General features: G+C 44.3%; 1 protein-coding gene across 1 annotated transcript in view; it reads right to left on the bottom strand.

Moving 5' to 3' along the window:
• Positions 1 to 23306, bottom strand: part of LOC149437523 (major histocompatibility complex class I-related protein 1-like) — a 58290-nt gene that overhangs the window by 17834 nt on the left and 17150 nt on the right. Inside the window, exon 3 of the mRNA XM_089660871.1 lies at positions 13795 to 14067. Coding sequence (XP_089516997.1) covers positions 13795 to 14067 — 273 coding nt within the window. The remainder of the gene's footprint in view (positions 1 to 13794; positions 14068 to 23306) is intronic.

The following is a 23306-nucleotide window of genomic DNA, read 5'->3' as shown; positions in this document are numbered from 1 at the left end:
GCAAGGGAATCAAACCAGTAAATTACTGGCATTTATAATTAGACAACAAGCAATTACCATAGTGGTCCCTAAGGTGAGAAATAGAAAAGGGGAGATGATGTATACAGTAACTGAAGTACTTAATTGCTTCTATGAATATTATGTCTCCATGTACATGACAAGGTTAAATTGTACAGATAGTGAAATGGACCAATATGTAAATGAATTTGAATATCCTATATTGACAGGGGAATACATTAGAATGGTAGAGAAAGAGATTACAGAGGAGGAAGTGCGACCAGCAATACATTCCTTAACAGCAGCTAAATCACCAGGTACAGATGGTATTCCATTGGAGGTGTACAGTCAGGTCCATAAATATTGGGACATCGACACAATTCTAACATTTTTGGCTCTATACACCACCACAATGGATTTGAAATGAAACAAACAAGATGTGCTATAACTGCAGACTGTCAGCTTTAATTTGAGGGTATTTACATTCAAATTAGGTGAACGGTGTAGGAATTACAACAGTTTGCATATGTGCCTCCCACTTATTAAGGGACCAAAAGTAATGGGACAATTGGCTTCTCAGCCGTTCCATGGCCAGGTGTGTGTTATTTCCTCATTATCCCAATTACAATGAGCAGATAAAAGGTCCAGAGTTCATTTCAAGTGTGCTATTTGCATTTGGAATCTGTTGCTGTCAATTCTCAAGATGAGATCCAAAGAGCTGTCACTATCAGTGAAGCAAGCCATCATTAGGCTGAAAAAACAAAACAAACCCATCAGAGAGATAGAAAAAACATTAGGCGTGGCCAAAACAACTGTTTGGAACATTCTTAAAAAGAAGGAACGCATCGGTGAGTTCAGCAACACCAAAAGACCCGGAAGACCACAGAAAACAACTGTGGTGGAAGACCGAAGAATTCTTTCCCTGGTGAAGAAAACACCCTTCACAACAGTTGGCCAGATCAAGAACACTCTCCAGGAGGTAGGTGTATGTGTGTCAAAGTCAATAATCAAGAGAAGACTTCACCAGAGTGAATACAGAAGGTTCACCACAAGATGTAAACCATTGGTGAGCCTCAAAAACAGGAAGGCCAGATTAGAGTTTGCCAAACGACATCTAAAAAAGCCTTCAAAGTTCTGGAACAACATCCTATGGACAGATGAGACCAAGATCAACTTGTACCAGAGTGATGGGAAGAGAGAGTATGGAGAAGGAAAGGAACTGCTCATGATCCTAAGCATACCACCTCATCAGTGAAGCATGGTGGTGGTAGTGTCATGGCGTGGGCATGTATGCCTGCCAATGGAACTGGTTCTCTTGTATTTATTGATGATGTGACTGCTGACAAAAGCAGCAGGATGAATTCTGAAGTGTTTCGGGCAATATTATCTGCTCATATTCAGCCAAATGCTTCAGAACTCATTGGACGCCGCTTCACAGTGCAGATGGACAATGACCCAAAGCATACTGCAAAAGCAACCAAAGAGTTTTTTAAGGGAAAGAAGTGGAATGTTATGCAATGGCCAAGTCAATCACCTGACCTGAATCCGATTGAGTATGCATTTCACTTGCTGAAGACAAAACTGAAGGGAAAATGCCCCAAGAACAAGCAGGAACTGAAGACAGTTGCAGTAGAGGCCTGGCAGAGCATCACCAGGGATGAAACCCAGCGTCTGGAGATGTCTATGCGTTCCACACTTCAGGCTGTAATTGACTGCAAAGGATTTGCAACCAAGTATTAAAAAGTGAAAGTTTGATTTATGATTATTATTCTGTCCCATTACTTTTGGTTCCTTAATAAGTGGGAGGCACATATGCAAACTGTTGTAATTCCTACACCGTTCACCTGATTTGGATGTAAATACCCTCAAATTAAAGCTGACAGTCTGCAGTTAAAGCTCATCTTGTTCGTTTCATTTCAAATCCATTGTGGTGGTGTATAGAGCCAAAAATGTTAGAATTGTGTCGATGTCCCAATATTTATGGACCTGACTGTATATTTAGTGTATAGCATAGTAGTGCCAGTTCTATCCAAAATATATGCATAGGCCTTCATGCAAGGTGAACTGCTTATATCAATGTATGAGGCTACAGTGGCTTGATAAATATTTAAGTGAATGTGCCTCATAAAGGCCAATTTCATTATTAACCATTTCAATACCGGGCAATTTTCCCCCTTCCTGCCCAGGCCATTTTTCACGTTTCAGCGCTCTCACACTTTGAATGACAATTGCGCGGTCATACAACATTGTACCCAAACTAAAATTTTATCATTTTCTTCACACAACTAGAGCTTTCTTTTGGTGGTATTTAATCACCGCTGGGGTTTTTATTTTTTGCTAAATTAACAAAAAAAGACCGAAAATTTTGAAAAAAAACACGTTTTTCTTTGTTTCTGTTATAAACGTTTGTAAATAAATAATTGTTCTTCATAAATTTAGGCCAAAATGTATTCTGCTACATGTCTTTGGTGAAAATAACCCAAATTAGGATCTATTTTTTAGTTTGTAGGAAAGTTATAGAGTTCACAAACTATGGTATATATCTGAAAATTGATCAATCCTGAAGTTCTGACGGCCAATCTAATTTCTTGAGGTCCAAGAATGTCAGAACAGTACAGATATCCCCCAAATGACCCCTTTTTGCAGAGCAGACAGTCTGACATACTTCATAAGAGGAATGGCGCGTTTTTTGAAGTTGTATTTTTTTGTCATAATTTTTCGGAAAATTAAAAAATTAAAAAAATTATTTTCACTATTTTTTTTTTTACATACTGTCACCAGTGCAGTACAGCATCATCATATAACTGGCATGGCGGTGAACAGGGACACTGACTGGTGACAGTATGAAAAAAAAAAAATATATTTTTTTATTTTTTTATTATTTTTAATTTTTTATTACATTTTTTTTAAAAATTTTTAAGATTTGTTTTTCACATTTTACTATGACCAAAGTAGTACAATGTTACCAGAGTAACATTGTACTACTTTGGGGAAGTGATCAGTATTTTTTTTTACACAATTTGCTTATAACAAAGAATTACTTTGCTATAAGCAAGCATTTACCAGAATGAAATCGATTCATTCAGGTTTTTTTTTTTTTTTTTTTTTTTTTTGTGCTTAGCTGTGATTTGGCCACAGCTAATCACATGACATGTGCATGTGACCTGCTGTGACCATTCACAGCTAGGCACTAGTATACAATGGATGGCATGAATGAAGCCATCCATTGTATACAACTGTCATGTGACCTGCTGTGATTGGTCACAGCAGGTCACATGGTACTGGCAACAGGAGCCGGTACTCAGATCTGTCATCAGCCGTGTCCGACGGAAACGGCCGGAGACAGATCGCGCCGCTGCGCGGCTCTGCTACCACGCGAACTGCGCATGCGCGGGAGCACGCCAAATGGTGTGCACCCGGATTGGTGAAGCATTTTTGCCGCCAAACGGCTATAGGCCGGGCAGCAAATGGTTAAACAGTGATTATAAAATACTTGCGAAAATTCTTGCACGAAGGCTTAATAATGTTATTCCATCTATTATTCTTAGTGACCAAACTGGCTTTATGCAAGGGAAGTCGACAACCATTAACATAAGAACACAGCTGATGGTCCAAATGAGGGAGTATGAACCAGAGACGAGTGCTCTGACATCTTTGGATACAGCCAGGGCCTTCGATCCTATCGAATGGCTGTTTCTACAGAAATCGATGAAGCACTTTAGGTTTGGTGAAAAATTTAGAAAATGGATTGCTATAATTTATATCAAGCAATGTTCGAATTTGTTGGTGAATGGACTGTTATCTCCTATGATAAGGCTATATAGAGGGGCAAGGCAAGGATGCCCACTATCCCCCCATCTCTTTGCTATAGCAATAGAAACACTGGCCATAAGATTCAGAAAATCTGAAGAATTTAAAGGAATATCTATGAGGGATAGGCCTTTCTTCAGATGATATAATATTATACACGGGAGCACAAATAACCTTAATAGAAGAAATAAAAGTAACAGATACATTTGGAAATGACTCAGGCTTAAAATTTATTGGCATAAATCTGTTTTAATGCCAGTTAGACCAGATAGGAATGGAGCTTTATACCCTTTGTTGAGGTTAGTGGATTCGTTTAAATATTTGGGTATTTATATTACTTTAAATCCAAATGAGGTCCTGGCGGTGAATGTGTATCCCCTTTTAGAACAGATTAAATGCAAGTTAGGAACATGGTCAAAATTACCATTATCATTCTTGGCAGGAAGAATACATTTAATCAAGATGATAGTGTTACCTAAATGCTTATATGTACTTTGCATTCCCCTGTGGTTATACCTGTAAATCTATATTCACAAAGCTGAACTCACAAGTTAATAAATTTATATGGGCTAATGGTAGATCTAAATTAAAAATAACAACACTTCAATGGCCAAAGAAGAAATGGCACTTCCATATATATATTTATATTATCTGGCAGGGCAAGTGAAAAATTTACAGACATGGGTAAAACAAGAGGGAGGAGTGGAAAAACACTTACTAAAAATATTTCAATTAGATCAGGGGTGTCCAAACTTTTTTGGAAGAGTGCCAGATTTGATGAAGTGAACATGTGCGAGGGCCAACCATTTTGCCCGACATTCTGATGAACCATTAAAATTAAATGCAAATGAACTATTTTATGCAAAAGTTTATTGAAAACGGCATACTTTTCATTTTGTGACTTGGATGACAAATCTAAACAGGTGTTAAATCACTCTGCCAGCACAGGGAGAAGGAAAGCCCAAATCTCGCGAGATCTCAGAGGTCGCGAGATTTGGGCTTTGTTTCTCCTTGCACTGTCTGATGACGTCAAGCGATCCTGAGCACCAATCCATTATAGCCCAAATTGATACCGTAATTTTCGCTCCATAAGACGCACCTGACCATAAGACGCACCTAGGTTTTAGAGGCGAAAAAAAAATTCTGAACCAATGGACTGCAGACATAGTACAGGAGATGACCAGAGACTGCGGACACAGTACAGGAGATGACCAGAGACTGCGGACACAGTACAGGAGATGACCAGAGACTGCGGACACAGTACAGGAGATGACCAGAGACTGCGGACACAGTACAGGAGATGACCAGAGACTGCGGACACAGTACAGATGACCAGAGACTGCGATGACCATTCACAAAGCGAAGCGCATGCGCAGTGGGCACCCGGCTGTCACAGAAGCCAGCGCGGGAAGACTGTGCAGCGCTGGAGCGAGGAACAGGTAAGGCCCTGCAGGAGACAACAGCTGAGCGGCCAGCCCGGTATTCTGACATGGTGGCGGCAGAAATACCGGACCGGCCGCTTTATATTGGCTTCATAAGACGCACTGACATTTCCCCCCCTTTTTTGGGGGGAAAAAAGTGCGTCTTATGGAGCGAAAAATACGGTAAATGGTAGCCCCAGAAGTAATTCCCTGCGCACCACCTGGGATCCCTCGGCCCACGTTCCGGAACCCACAGATGAGCTGCCCAATATATAACTTACGGCCCTCCACTAGTGATTCTGCGAACGCCACTGAGGACTCCAGGGATCTGTCGAGCGGGAATTGACGTCATCAGCCGGCACACAGAGAAGGAAGGCCCAAATCTCACGAGATCTCGGACGTCGCGAGATTTGGGCTCTCCTTCCTGCGCCAGCTGATGATGTCAAGAGATCACTGGAGTCCTCAGTAGCTTTCAGGGAATCACTACCGGGGGCCGTAAGTTATATATTTGGGTAGCTCACCTGTGGGGCCGTTTCAGTCCAGAACGCGGGCCGGACTTTGGACATGCCTGAATTAGATGAATTATTAGTGAGATTGGAGACAAAGACATCAAGCTTGCCTAAGCTGGCGAGAGCGGTGTGGAAGGTGGTTAAGAAATTGACAGGATTTAATTATATACCTCAGGAAACCTACATAACTGGATGGTGTGATTGATGATGAATGTATATTGGTGACAGTTGTGTTTTTTATTTACATTTGACTTTTTTTAGCGAATGAGTAGGGTTACTATGTACTCAATACTCATTCACATGGGGACTGGAATCACCTCCCAAAACCCCACAGCCACTAGGCATGAGGAGGAGGTTCATGTCCTAATCAACACGAAGACAAGGTGCTTTAACAGGAGGGGAGCATGTTGAGGGCATGTGGCCTGGTATGGTTCAGGAGGGAGGCTGCACACTTGTCACCTCATTTTCTGGCCTGCTGGGCTGCATGCTTGGATAAGGGTCTGATCTGGATTTTGGGATGATCTCACTTCATTTATTAACAACATTTTTGGTGTGAGGTCCCCCCCTCAAAATCCATAGCTGACCCAAAGGGCCTGGTATGAATGAGGGGACCCTCAAGCCATTAGAAAAAAAATGCTAGCTTTTACATTTACATTCTGATGTACGCATCTGGCTGACAACACAGATAAGTCACTAGTTGTCAGGACACCGGTAGGTGCCAGTTCCTTAACAACCAATGATTCATCTCTGCTGGTTGACAACTGGGATGAGTCAAAACACCATAGTGTCAAAAGTGAATAAAAAAAGCATAAAAATGCATTAATATGAACCAAGTGGCACTACACATTTGCACTAAAAATCAGATTGCAAGTATAAACAGTATAGAAAACAAGGCAAATGAGTTTGTACGTATGCAAAGTACAAGAAGTTGTTGTTCAAAAATATAGAATGAAGTCTTTCCTGTTTCTTTAGTATAAGGGATGATTCAGACTCATTGCTAACATGCTACCTTTACACAGGGAGTCTTCCTGATGGTTCTAAATGCTGTCTGCACACAATGTGTAAACACAGCAGTGGCTCTCAAATTGGCTGCCTCTGCCACTGTTCACATGTAATTGCTAATCTGGGCAGTTAGATGTGAATGGAGTCTTTGACCGATCCTGAAAACAGAAAATGTGCATCCAGGGTAATGCAGGCCATAGATTTGGTGGAAATCTGGCGATTTTTCGGCCGACATAAAACTTGTCCAATATTCGTGCCATGTGTGGGTCATTTCGTTGGCTGTTTTTCATGTTTTTTGCTCTTTTGGATTATCGGTTGTGCTGGAAAAATTTTTTTTAAATTTTCATCTCGTTGATGGTCAAAACGATTTTCTAAACGGAAAATTTATGAAGTAGAAAAAGAAGAAATAGAATATGAAGAAGAAGAAGAAATAGAATATGAAGAAGAAGAAGAAGAAATAGAAGAAATAGAATATGAAGAGGAAGAAGAAATAGAATATGAAGAGGAAGAAGAAATAGAATATGAAGAAGAAGAAATAGAAGAAATAGAATATGAAGAAGAAGAAATAGAATATGAAGAAGAAAAAGTTGCAACATTGTATCTATTTGTATCCATTTCGGCTACAGATGTTTCTATTCGGATACAAATAGATACTATGTTGCTATACTTTTAAATGCCAAATATAATATCGGACTGAATTTCTTTTTTTTTTCTACTTCTTCTGCATATTCTATTTCTTCTTTTTATTCATATTCTATTTCTTCTTCTTCTGCATATTCTATTTCGTCTTCATATTCATATTCTATTTCTTCTTTTTCTTTTACTTATTCAAATTCTATTTCTTCTTCCTTTAAATGTCAAATATAATAGCGGAGCTCTCTGCAGGGACGCCGCTATTATATTAATTGCCGGCTGAAGGCAGGACGAAAATCAGCCAACTTTTTTTTTACCAATGGTGGTAATGTCAGCCGACTGAATGACCGACTTTTCATTTTTCTAAAAAAAAAAATGGCCGGTTTTCTCCCCGTCTATGGCTTGCATAAGCTCTAGCCACAGATAATCAGCATTTTGTAAGAAGCGATAGCTCAGAATGTTGTTGAGTCCAGTAGAGGCTGTTATCTGCCTCAGACTGCATTCACACTTGAGTGCTTTGTGGCTTGAAGCAATGCTCAAACTTAAAAAAATCATTTGTTCTCTATGGTGCTTTTTCCCACAATCAGGTGTGAACAGGCAACATACAGAACAATTGATTTTTTAAGTTTGAGCTGCTTTGGAGCTTTCTAGCTTCAAGCTACTAAAAAGCTCATGTGTGAATGCAGTCTAAATGAAGGAAACTATGCACCCCTGACCACCAGTGTGAATGTAATCTAATCCTGAATTACTCCTGAAAAATAGAAGTGCATTTCCAATGCCTAGGCACCTCTGTGCTTTGAGCCTCATAGCTGTATATCTGCAGTGGGAGATTTTGGAATTCACCAGAATTTGGAGAGAGATTATTATTATTATTACATGGAGTTTATATAGCGCCAAAGGGTTTGCTCAGCGCTGTACAATAGAGGGGGGGACAATACATGAAACATTACAGCAACTACAAACAGCACACGAGGGGTTATAGGGCCCTACTCTTTCGAGCTTACAAACTAGGAGGGAGGGGGTAGTGGTACAGGAGGAAGTGGCTGTGGGGGATGGAGTGGTAGGAGGAATGAAGGAGAGCAGCAGTTAGGTGAGGGTGGGGTAGGCTTCCCTGAAGAGGTGGGTTTTCAGGGAGCGCCTGAAGGTGAGGAGGGAAGGTGACAGTCTGATGGATTGGGGTAGTGAGTTCCAGAGGATGGGGGAGGACCTGGAGAAGTCTTACAGACGTGCGTGTGAGGAGGAGACCAGGGAGCAAGATAGAAGGAGGTCCTGTGAAGAGCGAAGGGTACGGGTAGGGTGGTACTTGGGAATCAGGTTGGTTAGGTAGTTAGGGGCAGTGTTGTGAACGGCTTTGTAGGTCAGAGTGAGTAGTTTGAATTTGATGCGTTGGGCGATAGGGAGCCAGTGGAGGGATAGGCAGAGGGGGGTGGCAGAGGTGGAGCGTGTGGTGAGGTGGATGAGTCTAGCCGCTGAGTTCAGGATGGTCTGAAGCGGGGAGAGCCTGCACTGGGGTAGGCCGGTGAGGAGGGAGTTGCAGTAGTCAAGGCGTGAGATAATCAGGGAGTGTACGAGCAGTTTAGTGGTGTCTGGGGTAAGGAAGGAGCGTATCTTGGCGATGTTCCGGAGGTGGAGCCTGCATATGTTTGTAAGTGATTTGACATGAGGTTGGAAGGAGAGGTTAGAGTCCAGAATGACTCCAAGGACTTTGGCTTGCGGGGCGGGATTGATGGTGGTGATGTTAGTAGTGATGGATAGGATGGGGGGGGGGGGCGCGGGCAGGGGGGAAGATGAGAAGCTCGGTTTTGGAGAGGTTAAGCTTGAGGAAATGGAGCGACATCCAGTCAGAGATGTCGTTTAGGAGGTGAGTGATGCGGGCGGAGAAAGTGGAGGTGAGGTGGGGGGTGGAGAGGTAAATTTGAGTGTCATCAGGGTAGAGGTGGTAGTTGAAGCCGTGGGAGTGTATGAGTTTGCCAAGGGAGGAGGTGTAGATGGAGAAGAGAAGGGGTCCAAGGACAGAGCCCTGGGGGACCCCAACAGAGAGGGGGAGGGAAGGGGAGGTGGCACCATTGTAGGAAACGCTGAAGGAGCGTCGGGATAGGTAAGAGGAGAACCAGGAGAGAGCAGTGTCTCTGATGCCAAGGGAGAGTAGTTTGTTAAGGAGGAGGGGGTGGTCAACTGTGTCGAAGGCCGCGGAGAGGTCCAGGAGGTGGAGGACAGAGTAGTCGCCTTTGGCTTTGGCGGTTAGTAGGTCGTTGGTGATTTTGAGGAGGGCGGTTTCGGTGGAGTGTAGGGGACGGAAGCTGGACTGTAGTGGATCAAGGAGGTTGTTGTCAGTTAGGTGGGTGCTTAGGCGGTCGTAGACTAAGCGCTCCAGGAGTTTGGAAGTGAGTGGCAGCAGGGAGATGGGTCTGAGGTTGTTTGGGTCAGAGGGGTCCAGGGAGGGCTTTTTGAGTATGGGGGTGATGTGCGCATGCTTTAGGGGGGAGGGGAATACGCCGGTAGAGAGGGAGAGATTGAAGATGTGGGTGAGGGAGCAGATGAGGGAAGAGGGGGGTGACTGGAGGAGTCGAGAGGGGATAGGGTCCAGGGGGCAGGTAGTGAGGCGGGCTTCTGAGAAGACCCTGGTGACTTCCTCAGTGGTAGCGGGGCTGAAGGAGTGCAGAGCTGGGGTGGTTACGGTAAGCGGGGTCTTGGGTGTGGAGGGGGGCAGTGCAGTTGCGAGGTCAGAGGAGGGAAGAGATGAGGGGAAGATAGGGGGGGGGAGGCTAGGTGGGGAGGTAGATTGCGAGCTGACTATGTCCTGACGGATTGCATCAATCTTGTTGTGGAAATGAGTGGCAATTTCGTGGGCGGTGAGTGAGGTACTGAGTGGAGGAGGGGGGGGAGAGAGTAGGGAGTTGAAGGTGGAGAAGAGTCGGCGAGGGCAGGAGGAGAGGGTGTTGATCAGGTTTACGAAGTAAGCCTGCTTGGCGGCGTGGAGGGAGGAGGTGTAAGTGAGGAAGGCAGATTTGTAGAGGGAGAATGAACTTGGGGACCTGGTTTTGCGCCATAGTCTCTCTAGCGCGCGACTGCGGCGTTTGAGGCATTTAGTGTGGTCGTTCTGCCATGGTTGGAGCGGTCTGGGTTTGATGTAGCGTGTGGTTAGGGGTGCCAGAGAGTCTAGGGTAGCTGATAGTGAGTCGTTGTACGTGTTAGTGGCTAGGTCAGGACATGACAGTGGAAGGATGCTATCGTGTAGGCGGTCAGCAGCTGAGTGGAGGGGGGCCGGGTTCAGGTTGCGGAGGTTGCGGCTGGTGATGGTTTGGCGCTCTGGGAGGGGGGAGTTAGGGGAAGGGGAGATGGAGAACGTGAGGAGGTGGTGGTCGGAGAGAGGGAAGGGGGTGTTAGAGAACTGGTTGAGGGTACAGAGGTGGGAGAAGACGAGGTCCAGGGTGTTCCCAATGATGTGGGTGGAGGATTGAGTGTGCTGTGTGAGCGCGAAGGAGGAGGTTAGGTGGAGGAGTTGGGAAGTAGCCGGGCTGTTGTCGTTGATGGGGATATTGAAGTCCCCGAGGATGATGGTTGGTAGCTCAGAGGAGAGGAAGAAGGGAAGCCAGGCGGCGAAGTCATCCAGGAAGCGGGGTATGGATCCGGGAGGCCTGTAGATCACTGCGATCCTTAGGGGGGTGGGGGTGAAGAGCCGGATACAGTGAGCCTCGAAGGAGGAGAAGGTTAGGGAGGGAGGGTTAGGGAGGACCTGGAAGGTGCTCAGCGGTGATAGGAGCAGGCCGACTCCACCACCTTTGTGACCGCTCAGTCTTGGTGAATGGGACCAGACGAGACCTCCATAGGAGAGTGCCGCAGGGGAGGTGGAGTCAGTGGCCTGTACCCAGGTTTCGGTGATGGCTAGGAGGTTAAGGGAGTGGGAGATAAAGAGGTCATGGATGGCAGTAAGTTTGTTGCAGATCGAGCGGGCGTTCAGCAGTGCAACCGAGAGAGGGGGGATGGATGCGGGGAGAAGGGGCACAGATATGAGGTTGAGGGGGTTACGGCAGCTGGCGGGAGCAGGGGGGTCCCTAGAGGAGGGGTGAGGTGGCGAGGGGCCAGGGTTCGGGGAGATGTCCCCAGCGGATAGGAGAAGGAGAAGGGTGAGGAAGGTGGCATGGGGATGGGAAGTGCAGGAGCGTGTGGGTCTGATAGTGGTGGCACGTGGGTCGACGGGGGAGTGGAGTAGCAGGAGAAGGTGGTGAGTGCCGTAGTGGGGAGAGGGGAGAAGTGAAGGGGCAATGTGGAGCTGTTTAGGGGGGGTAGGCGGGTAGAGGGAGGTGATTTTTGGGTATGGTGGAGAGATGGTGGAGAGGAAAACGAGGAGGAGGAGTGCAGGAGGCATGTTGGGGTAGGTGGGGTGACGGTTGGGTCAGGGGAGGTGAAGGGATACAGGTCAGGGCAAGGTGGTGTGGGGAATCTGTATTACCGTGGGAGAGTCATTTGAGTCCTTCTGTAGGGGTAGAGTGAGGGTGGAGGGCGGCAGCTGGTTGGCAGCAGTCTGTGGGTGCAGTAAGCTGGCGACCATGGGTGCTGTGGCATGTCTTCAGTGGGTACGGTGGTTCGGCTAGCGGAGGGGTCGTAGGGTGCGATGGCTGGGGGTGATGGTAGGCACGGCGACTGGTGATGCTGGCGGCTCGGTGACTGGGGTTGTTGAGGCCAGGCGTCGGGTGCTGAGGGCTCGGCGTCGTGAGGTGCTGAAGGTGTTGAAGGGCGCAGTGTCAGGAGGTGTTGAAGGATCGTCGTCAGGGTCGAGCGGGGCGTTGCGGTAGCGATCGTCGGCCCTGCTTGGTTTGTGCTCAACCGTGATCTGTTGCGGCCGGTAGGAGAGACCGCGGCTTTAAGGGTCGTGGTGGGCCACTAGTCGCCGGGGCATCGCCAGAGGGAATAGCGTGCCGGAAAGCAGGGTGCTGGGCGAGCGGTCCCTGGTGTGGTGGCTGGCTGGTAGTCCCAGGTGGGGTGGTGGGCAGGGGATCCCTGGTGGGATGGTGGCCATGCTATCCCTGGTGGGGTAGTAGCGATCCCTGGGGGGATTATGGCTTAGGGTCCCTGGTGGTTTGGGGTTTCAGGTGGATGGTGGGATCCCTGAGTGAGTCCCTGGAGGCTGGCGGTGTGATGGTGGTTGGGCTCCCTGGTGGGTAGTGGGCGCCCCTGGTGAAGTAACTGGTGTCCTGGAGCGTCGGGGTGGAGGTGGATCCCTCCTAGGTTAGCAGGACCATTGGTGGTGGTAGCTTCCCGGAGGAGCGGAGGCGTCCCGCCGCGGCCGCAATTCCCGCTGCGATTCCAGCCACGGCCGGCAGGAAACACCGCGGCTTCGGGTGCCGTGGTAGGCCTCAAGCTGCTTCGAACCGCCGGAGCTCCGCTGGAGGGACGGAGTGACTGTGGGTGTTGGTGGGGACCTCGGTAGCAGGCACAGGGGCCCGGATTTGGGGGTGTCACTACTTTGCTGCTCACTGCTCTGCATCCTGGAGAGGAAGCTGTACCTGGGGGACTGCAATGCAAGGATATCCCTGCTTTAGATTTGTCAGTTCTGTGGATCATTCTGTGGTGGATCATTCACCTCTCTTGCTGCTCCCTTCCAATTCTCCCACCAGTCATCAGGAGTGCAGTTGTGACAGAAAGCAAAGCCCTGCTTCTACCAAGTTGACCATCTCTAAACAGAAATTTGTTTTCGGAATAAAACATGGTAAGTCAGCAATTGGGAAAGATCAGATGTAAAGAGCATACAATCAATACTGGTGACTATTCCTTTATGCTCCACTTGCATAAAACTGTCTTTAACAAAACAAGAACACAGAATGTATCTGAATATGAATGCATGTCAACTAGCAATGGAATGTGGGGCGACAATATTTCTTAATATGTTAATTATATAGGCTTTTATTTTCTTTACCAAAACATTTAGTGCAGCTTCAGTGCTACTAGCATTATGCCTAGTGCACAAGATGAGAAAATTGGACATAAAATACAGCTTTCGGAGAGATCGTTTGATAATGTGACTGTTAGTACACAGCTTTTAAGAGCCGATTACGACAGTTCATGTGAAATTTTCCAAAGGGACATGCACAAAAATGTTTCTCATCTCATACCAGAACAAATGATTTTCATTTACTCAGTACAGTATTCATCCGAAGAAAATTGAATGACCAAGACCCCGCATACTCAGGAACAAAAGAATACACTACAATACAATTCAATACATCACTTCCGAAGTTGTATTCTGTTGTATGAGAATTTTCGCAACTTTAGTAACCTATTCATTTTTGATATGAGACTAGCGCACACACAAAAAAATTAATGATTGTTTGTCCAATATTCTCAGCGTGTGTACTAGGCTTTAGCCAAAGGAATAAAGGCAAAGGTGCACATTTATAAATCATGTTTCAGTAGGTTCTTACCTTTTTTTTCCAACTCATAGCTTGCATATTTAAGGTAACTATCCAGCAGTTTAGGGCAATCGGTTTCTATACACTTTTTGCAATAATAGCCAGCGCCTCTTTTGTTGAAGAACTGAGTTATAATTTCAGCCTTAAAGGTCAGAGGTATATATACATTCTTATACTTATCAAGCACTACAAATTCCTTCCCATTTTGTGCATACTCCAAATATCCGCCATAATTTCCATCATCATCCACTGTGCAGACATACTTTTGCTGGTAATGATACTGTCCTGTATAGAAAACAAATTTTAGTTACTAGACTTTCAACCACAAAAGATGCTTTAACTGCTTGCCCTCCTGAGGATTTACCCCCCTTCCTGACCAGGTCATTTTTTGCGATAAAGCGGTGCGTTACTTTCACTGACAATTGCGCAATCATGCAACACTGCACCCAAATGAAATTTACGTCCTTTTTTTCCCACAAATTGAGCTTTCTTTCGGTGGTATTTTATCACCTCTGCGTTTTTAATTTTTTGCACTATATAAAAAGACCGACAATTTTGAGAAAAAAACTATATTTTTGACTTTTTGCTATTAAACATGTCCAGTAAAAAAATTAAAAAAAATCAAATTTCATCATAAATTTAGGCCAAAATGTATTCCGCAACATGTCTTTGTTAAACAAAATCCTAATACATGTAAGTTAATTGATTTATGTTAAAGTTATAGTGTTTACAAATTGCGGTATAGATACTGGAATTTTTTTTACTAATAATGGCAGTGATCAGCGACTTATAGCAGGACTGCGGTGGACATTCTGACACTGGGGGGGAACTGACTTGGTGTCACTGACATTCCCAGTGACACCAATACAATGATCAGTGCTAATAAAAAGCACTGACACTGTACTAATGACACTGGGCAGGAAGGGGTTAACATGAGGGGAGATCAAAGGGTCAGCGGTGTGTGTGTGTGTGCTTTACTGTAATCACACTGCTCTAGATGGCTGTGCAGTGCACAGTCTGGATGTCTGGGCAGCCAGCGGTCATCAAATTAATAATACATTTTGCATCATATCAAAGTGAGCTTGAAAAGGGTGTGAACTACAGAAAAACAAAGCTTTCTTCCGATAGGATGCTTGCAAATACCAAAAAACATCCAACCATATGGCAAACAAAAAGGAGAACCACACCAAAGGTCTGATTCCAAAGTGATGTTTTATTAAATCATCAGTAGAAGTATGTCTGAAAAACGTATGTGTGCCTTGTTCTCTGGCTCTACCGCAGGGATGTTTTATGACCTATGGGGTGTTTAGTACATCTCACAATTGGAATATATGCTTGTGTACTTAATGTGCCATAACCATCCACTATTGTCAGCCAATAGGCCACAGAAGAGTAGCCCTCTCCTTGTTTTTGACACTGATTTATTGGCACAACATGACTGATTTATGTTCCTCTGATATGCCATCTATAAGGTCACTAACCAGAAATACTGCCACAGAGCGGCATGGGTGCACAAAATTATGTGTATATACAGTGGGGCAAAAAAGTATTTAGTCAGCCACCAATTGTGCAAGTTCTCCCACTTAAAAAGATGAGAGAGGCCTGTAATTGGCACCATAGGTAGACCTCAACTATGAGAGACAAAATGAGAAAAAAAATCCAGACAATCACATGATTTGGAAAGAATTTATTTGCAAATTATGGTGGAAAATAAGTATTTGGTCAATAACAAAAGTTCATCTCAATACTTTGTTATATATCTTTTGTTGGCAATGACAGAGGTCAAACGTTTCCTGTAAGTCTTCACAAGGTTGACACACACTGTTGCTGGTATGTTGGCCCATTCTTCCATGCAGATCTCCTCTAGAGCAGTGATGTGTTGGGGCTGTCACTGGGCAACACAGACTTTCAACTCCCTCCAAAGGTTTTCTATGGGGTTGAGATCTGGAGACTGGCTAGGCCACTCCAGGACCTTGAAATGCTTCTTACGAAGCCACTCCTTCATTGCCCGGGTGGTATGTTTGGGATCATTGTCATGTTGGAAGACCCAGCCACGTTTCATCTTCAATGCCCTTGCTGATGGAAGGAGGTTTGCACTCAAAATTTCACGATACATGGCCCCATTCATTCTGTCCTGTACATGGATCAGTCATCCTGGTCCCTTTGTGGAGAAACAGCCCCAAAGCATGATGTTGCCACCCCCATGCTTCACAGTAGGTATGGTGTTCTTTGGATGCAACTCAGCATTCGCTCTCCTCCAAACACGACGAGTTGTGTTTCTACCAAACAGTTCTATTTTGGTTTCATCTGACTATATGACATTCTCCCAATCCTCTTCTGGATCAGCCAAATGCTCTCTAGCAAACTTCAGACGAGCCCAGACAAGTACTGGCTTAAGCAGGGGGACACGTCTGGCACTGCAGGATCTGAGTCCCTGGCGGCATAGTGTGTTACTGATGGTAGCCTTTGTTACGTTGGTCCCAGCTCTCTGCAGGTCATTCACTAGGTCCCCCCGTGTGGTCCTGGGATTTTTGCTCACCTTTCTTGTGATCATTTTGACCCCATGGGGTGAGATCTTGCGTGGAGCCCCAGATCGAGGGAGATTATTAGTGGTCTTGTATGTCTTCCATTTTCTAATTATTGCTCCCACAGTTGATTTGTTCACACCAAGCTGCTTGCCTATTGCAGATTCAGTCTTCCCAGCCTGGTGCAGGTCTACAATTTTGTTTCTGATGTCCTTTGACAGCTCTTTGGTCTTCACCATAGTAGAGTTTGGAGGCCTCAGGGTCTGGTCAGTGCACAATTTGGGCACGACACTTTTTATTATTTTTATAGATTTAATTATTTATTTATTTATTTTTCCTTCACCCCACGTTTGTCACTTTTTACTTTTGTGTGTGTTTTTTCACAGGATGGAGGGTGTGGGTCCTCGGGCCTGCCCTGAAGTCTAGGGGGAGGATGTGTGGCCCTACGGTTCCTTCCTCCCCTGTCCCTAGGGGGTTTTCTCTTCGGGAGAACCCCCTGGCCTAGTACTGGATGTCCGGCTTCGGCTGGACATAAGGAACGGTGGTCCACCAGGCCTTTTGGCCAGGAGGACCAAATGGGAACCTTGTCCCTGTCAGGAGCTTCGTGCCCCAGGGGATCAGGGTAGCGGTCCAACCCCTTCGGGGGTAGGACAAAAGCACACCCTTAAGTGCACTTTTTGTGTGGTGTTTTGCACTTGCACTTTTTTGTGAACACTTACGGGTTTTTTCGTTATAGTTGCACGTTTGCGGACTTAAAAAAAAAAAATAGTGGAGTTTGGAGTGTGACTGTTTGAGGTTGTGGACAGGTGTCTTTTATACTGATAACAAGTTCAAACAGGTGCCATTGATACAGGTAATGAGTGCAGGACAGAGGATCCTCTTAAAGAAGAAGGTACAGGTCTGTGAGAGCCAGAAATCTTGCTTGTTTGTAGGTGACCAAATATTTATTTTCCACCATAATTTGCAAATAAATTCTTTCCAAATCAGCCAATGTGATTGTCTGGATTTTTTTTCTCATTTTGTCTCTCATAGTTGAGGTCTACCTATGATGCCAATTACAGGCCTCTCTCATCTTTTTAAGTGGGGGAACTTGCACAATTGGTGGCTGACTAAATACTCTTTTGCCCCACTGTATATATTTCTGGGTAGGGGGCGCCCAAGCGCGCCCTACCCGCGCCGCCATTTGCGGCTGGAGCTGTCAATCACCGGGTCCTGGCCAGTGATTACTTGCCAGCGCCCGGTGATTTCCGAGGATCTCCAACGGGGAGGAAAACTGTTTAGTTTACCAACAGTTCTCCTCCCTGTCATCTTGTGCACACTGCTTTGGATGGCTGTGCACAGCACAGCCATTCATAGCAGTGTGCTTACAGTGAAGCGCACTGACACTGCCCCCTAGTAAAACACACCCAGCACACAGTTAACTCTTTGATCACCACTGGGGATGTCAGTGACACCAAGTCAGTTCCCCCAAGTGTCAGAATGTCGGCCGCAGTCCTGCAGTCCCGCTATAAGTTGCTGAGTGCCGCCATTACTAGTAAAAATAAAAATTAAAAAAAGATCCCAGTATATATACCACCATTTGTAAACGCTATAACTTTCATGTAAACCAATTAATTTACACGTATTGGGATTTATTTATTTCTTTTAACAGTTGACATTTATTCATAGAAAGCAGAAGATATAAACATCAATGAGCTACAGAAAGAAGCTTTGCATGTTATGAAGTCACGTAGTACACGGTTTCTGGAAATACTCAATAGTACAATCAGATCAGTGGTCTACGTGAGGCATTCACATATTTAAATGTTTACAGGTTGCAAGTACAAACATCAAATCTGGAAAGAGAAAGTGCATGTATAGAAGAATGAAAATTTAGTAGAGAAAGAAAGAGAACAGCAATTGTAAGAACAGATCCATCTCAGCAAGAAGTGCTAAGTTTCCACCAGCATGATACGCACATCAAAAAGAAGAGAAATGATATTCGCCCATTAGCCCTCTATACATTTTTGAGAAAGTGAAAGCATACCAACTGGACCATAATTTGTGAAATCTGGCTGATTCACATCGCCAACATAAGCTTGACATCTGGGGGAACCACCTCTTTAACAAATCCGCTGTAGTGTACCATCTTGTTAGCAATTTGTAGGAGGTTTCTTGATTTCTAGTGCTGATGGAGCATTTGTGAGCAAAAATGCAGGCTTTTCTCCATTGATCATCAGAGAACTCTGCCTGAAGGGCTGGTTTCCCAACCCGACCGGAAATTGTCGGGGGGGGGGATCAGAGCGATTGTTTTGAAGCCATGAAGAGGTGGTTTTGTCAACGGGTTTCCCCTTCAAACAAAGTGTTTCTAGGATTGTGAGAGGTCTAGAAAAAGCATCCTTCTGTCTGTGGTTAGTTAAGTAATTCTGTATTTGAAAATAAGTCCAACCTGGGATAAAAACCCTTCCACATAGCTCCTGGAGCTCTCCTTTGGACTTAACTCCCCACGTTTGAGGCAATGAGTCACCAACAGAGATAAGGAAAACTCATACAAATGAGCGCAGAGAGGCCACTCCAGGTGGAAACATGTGAACAGTTAATCATGAGCTCACCACTGCTGCCTTGTTAATCATATGCATGATGAAGAGAACTGGAAAAAAAGGCGCTGTGGAAAATGCTCTCAGACAAGCACCTTAGTGGAGGTGCATCTTTATTGGGTGAGATAAAGTAGCAAGTATAATAAAATTAACCAGCCTGAAGTGGACAGTGTGATTCCAATGGACGGCCCGTCCGCTCTGAGGGGAGCTGAGATCAAAGAATGCTCCTGTCGGCTTCAAATCACGTGGTGTCAGCGTACCAGCGTCCTGGGTGGTGTCACCATGGCAAACGAAGGCAGTGTCCGGCGTTGGCTTCAGCTGGGAGCATATGTGGGGTTACCAAGACGACATGTTTCGCGCAGTTGCGCTTTGTCAAGTCTCTGGTAACCATGGCCGGCGGCCATTATATAGAAGACCATTAAAGGGAAGGCTGGCTGAGTGTAATTAGCAGGGGATGGGGTGTCAATCAGAGCGGACGGCTCGTCCTGAAGCAATGCTGAATACAAATTTAAAGGTACAGATTGCAAGTTATAAAAAATGATATGTATAAAAACAATAGCATTGGAAAGCATGATATACTATCATCTTTAGTAAAATAAAGGTAATACAAAAACAAAAAAAAAAAAAAAAACACACAAGTTAAAAATGACATCGCTGGTTCATGGAAGCTATGTCAAAAATTGCGTTTACAGTGAGGTAATTATGGGTATATGGGCAAAGAAGGGAGTAGGGAGAAGTGAATGCTTGGCATATGAAAATGACTGTATCAAAGGTATATGAAAATGACTGTATAAAAGGTATGACTAAAAGGAATATAATAAAATCAATCCTGGTATCAAATTAGGTAGCTCATATGTTCATAATTAAATAAATATAATATATGCATAATAACATGTATTCGTAATTGAGTGCACAGAATATATACATGGTGACAGTGCAGATTAAAAAACAAGGATTAAAAGAAGACAATACTGTATGTAATAAAAAACACACTGGAGGATCTCAGTTCCGGGGACTAGAAGTCAAACTTGTTAAATAATGCTATGGATTTCAAGATCCTCATTGAGACCATTGGGGGTCATAGAACCTAATTTGTAGATCCAGAACGTCTCTCTCTTACACAAATGGGCTAGTCTTTCATTGTCAGTAAATGTACCCTTTGGAATATGTTCGATTGCTAAGACCTCAAGAAGACTGAAATTATTTTGATGGGATTGCAAAAAGTGCCTGGGGACACTATGCTTATCGCATCCATCTCTTATAAGTCTTCTGTGCTCCCCTATGCGTTTGCGTAGAGGGCGTGTGGTTCGGCCTACATATAGGAGCTTACACGGGCATGTGAGAACGTATATGACGTGGTCAGTTGCACACGTTATAAACTGACGAATGTGGTAGCTGTTGCCCTGGGAGTCCAAAAACTGTGATCTGCCATGGGTGATGGACTGACAGGTGAGACAACCTCTTTTGTTGCATCTGTAGATACCAATTCTGTCGTCAAATGTAGGAAGGGGGCCGTTGTCTATGTAGGTGGACAGTGACATTTTGCTTGGGGCTAGAATGTTTTTCAAAGAACGGGCTCTCTTGAAAGTTATAACAATGAAAACCAGCGCAAACCCACATAATCAATTAAATTACTCAACTTTAAAAAAACATTATTGTGCTGATAAAGATATATATAATAAATTATATATAAATAAATTAATATAAAAAAATAAAAACATTAAATTCATAAGTCCAGTGACAAAAAAATCAAGTGACAAAAAAATCAAAAAAATCCCAAAAAATATATATATATATATAATTACAGTCCCGTGACAAAAATAAATCAAATTAAATTATAATTTTCATTAGGTTCTTCCGTGTTACTGATCCCTTCACCATCCACCAGTGCAGAAATCAACATTAGCCGCACTCACCAGATAATGGTGAGTCACACGCCTTTCAGGATTATTAAGGGCTCCTGGACCCCCTTTACTTTTTGTGAGACCTCCAAGTGCTGTTTCCTCTTATGTCTAGGTACCTCTTCTGCTTACTCCTCTCACCGAATCCCCCAAGGAAAATCAGGAAGAAGAAAAGACCATAGCGTGATACCGTAGTAATTTCTCCTCAAAATAATCTCTCCAGACCACTCACATTCTTTTGCGGGATATAGCCCGCCTTTTATTCAAAACAACAGTGATTTTCTTCCAAAATGATCCACTTTTCATATACACCGATTTTTGTAAGAGACCCCACAGTTTAGTGTGCAGCAGGATGGCAGACCTCAGCTACAGACTCATCCACTAAGCTAAGATGGCCCCTTGGAACGCACCGCTCGGCGTGCGCTCCACTCACCGGAAATGACGTCAGACGACGGACCAGGCAACCGGAAGTGCGTCAACGCGTTTCGCCCCACCCACAGGGCGTTATCAAGCTTGATAACGCCCTGTGGGTGGGGCGAAACGCGTTGACGCACTTCCGGTTGCCTGCTCCGTCGTCTGACGTCATTTCCGGTGAGTGGAGCGCACGCCGAGCGGTGCGTTCCAAGGGGCCATCTTAGCTTAGTGGATGAGTCTGTAGCTGAGGTCTGCCATCCTGCTGCACACTAAACTGTGGGGTCTCTTACAAAAATCGGTGTAGATGAAAAGTGGATCATTTTGGAAGAAAATCACTGTTGTTTTGAATAAAAGGCGGGCTATATCCTGCAAAAGAATGTGAGTGGTCTGGAGAGATTATTTTGAGGAGAAATTACTACGGTATCACGCTATGGTCTTTTCTTCTTCCTGATTTTCCTTGGGGGATTCGGTGAGAGGAGTAAGCAGAAGAGGTACCTAGACATAAGAGGAAACAGCACTTGGAGGTCTCACAAAAAGTAAAGGGGGTCCAGGAGCCCTTAATAATCCTGAAAGGCGTGTGACTCACCATTATCTGGTGAGTGCGGCTAATGTTGATTTCTGCACTGGTGGATGGTGAAGGGATCAGTAACACGGAAGAACCTAATGAAAATTATAATTTAATTTGATTTATTTTTGTCACGGGACTGTAATTATATATATATATATATTTTTTGGGATTTTTTTGATTTTTTTGTCACTTGATTTTTTTGTCACTGGACTTATGAATTTAATGTTTTTATTTTTTTATATTAATTTATTTATATATAATTTATTATATATATCTTTATCAGCACAATAATGTTTTTTTAAAGTTGAGTAATTTAATTGATTATGAGGGTTTGCGCTGGTTTTCATTGTTAAAAGTTTTTTGGTCTTTTGTACCTGTGCACAGCAGCATCCCACGGGGATTTGTGTGGTAAATAGGAAGTCCTGAGCGCTGAGGTTTTGTTTTCTTTACATCTCTTGAAAGTTACTTGTGGGGCGCGTGGGAGATTAGGTGCTAATCTAGGATCTAATTGTAAAATGTGCCAGTGTTTGCGAATGATGTTTGTAATATCACGATGTGATGTGTTGAAACCAGTGATGAACCTAACCGAGTTAGACTGGTCACGGGCCTGAGTGTATGGTCGGTCCATCAATACGCTATGTTTGGTATATGCGTTTTTATAAGGGAAGGGGGATAGCCTTTCTCAGAAAACTTTTTTGAAAGGAGAGAACCTTGTTCTTGGTAATCACATAATTTTGAACAGTTCTTCCTTAGTCTTTGGAATTGGCCACTGGGAATATTATTTTTCCAGGCTGGATGGTGACAGCTAGAATAGTGTAGATATGGGTTCCCACTAGTGGGTTTGGTGTAATTTGTACTACAAATTTCATTATCTGTGACTGACAAAACCAAGTCTAAAAAGATTATATCTTGGGAGATAAGCCTGACTCATGCACTGGAATCACTACAGTTTTCTCTGGGGGGAAACTGGATTATCAGCAATAGGAGTGAGAGGACCCAGAGAGCTAGCAAAGCCCACAAGCCTCGCAAGATCATGAAACACATCTAGTGTTGCGCCAATTAAGGGATGTGCTAGCAAATGCTTTGGATGGGTAGACTTTGACAGCCATGGTGAAAATCTTAAGGGAGCTAAAGTGTAAAAGCTTTCAAAGGAAACCCAATGTTTATGCTTGGAATGACAATTCCAGTCTATTATTCTGGTAATGTGAGTAGCGTAGTAATACTTTTTAAAGTCTGGTAATCCCATACCTTCAAAGTTTTTGGAGCGCGTGATGAGTTGAAATTGAATGCATGGTTGTTTTATTGGCCCACACAAAGGCTCTTTGGGCCTGTTGTAATTTCTTAAAAAAGATTGATAGGAGCCGAATCGGGAGAGTGTTCATGCAATATAGTATCCGAGGAAGAATATTCATTTTAATGATGGCTGCCCTGCCAAACCAGGAGAAACATTTTGCATGCCAAATTTTGAGATCTTTCTGAATATTGCGTAGTAAGGGGACAAAGTTTTGTGTGTACAAGTCATCTAGATTTGGAGTAAGCC

The sequence above is a fragment of the Staurois parvus genome, unplaced genomic scaffold, assembly GCF_062004578.1.
Source record: "Staurois parvus isolate SC_StPar_1 unplaced genomic scaffold, SC_StPar_1.0 ptg001284l, whole genome shotgun sequence".
NCBI classification, from domain to species: Eukaryota; Metazoa; Chordata; class Amphibia; order Anura; family Ranidae; genus Staurois; species Staurois parvus.
The sequence above is the reverse complement of the archived record's forward strand: the minus strand, read 5'-3'. Positions and strand labels throughout refer to the sequence as shown.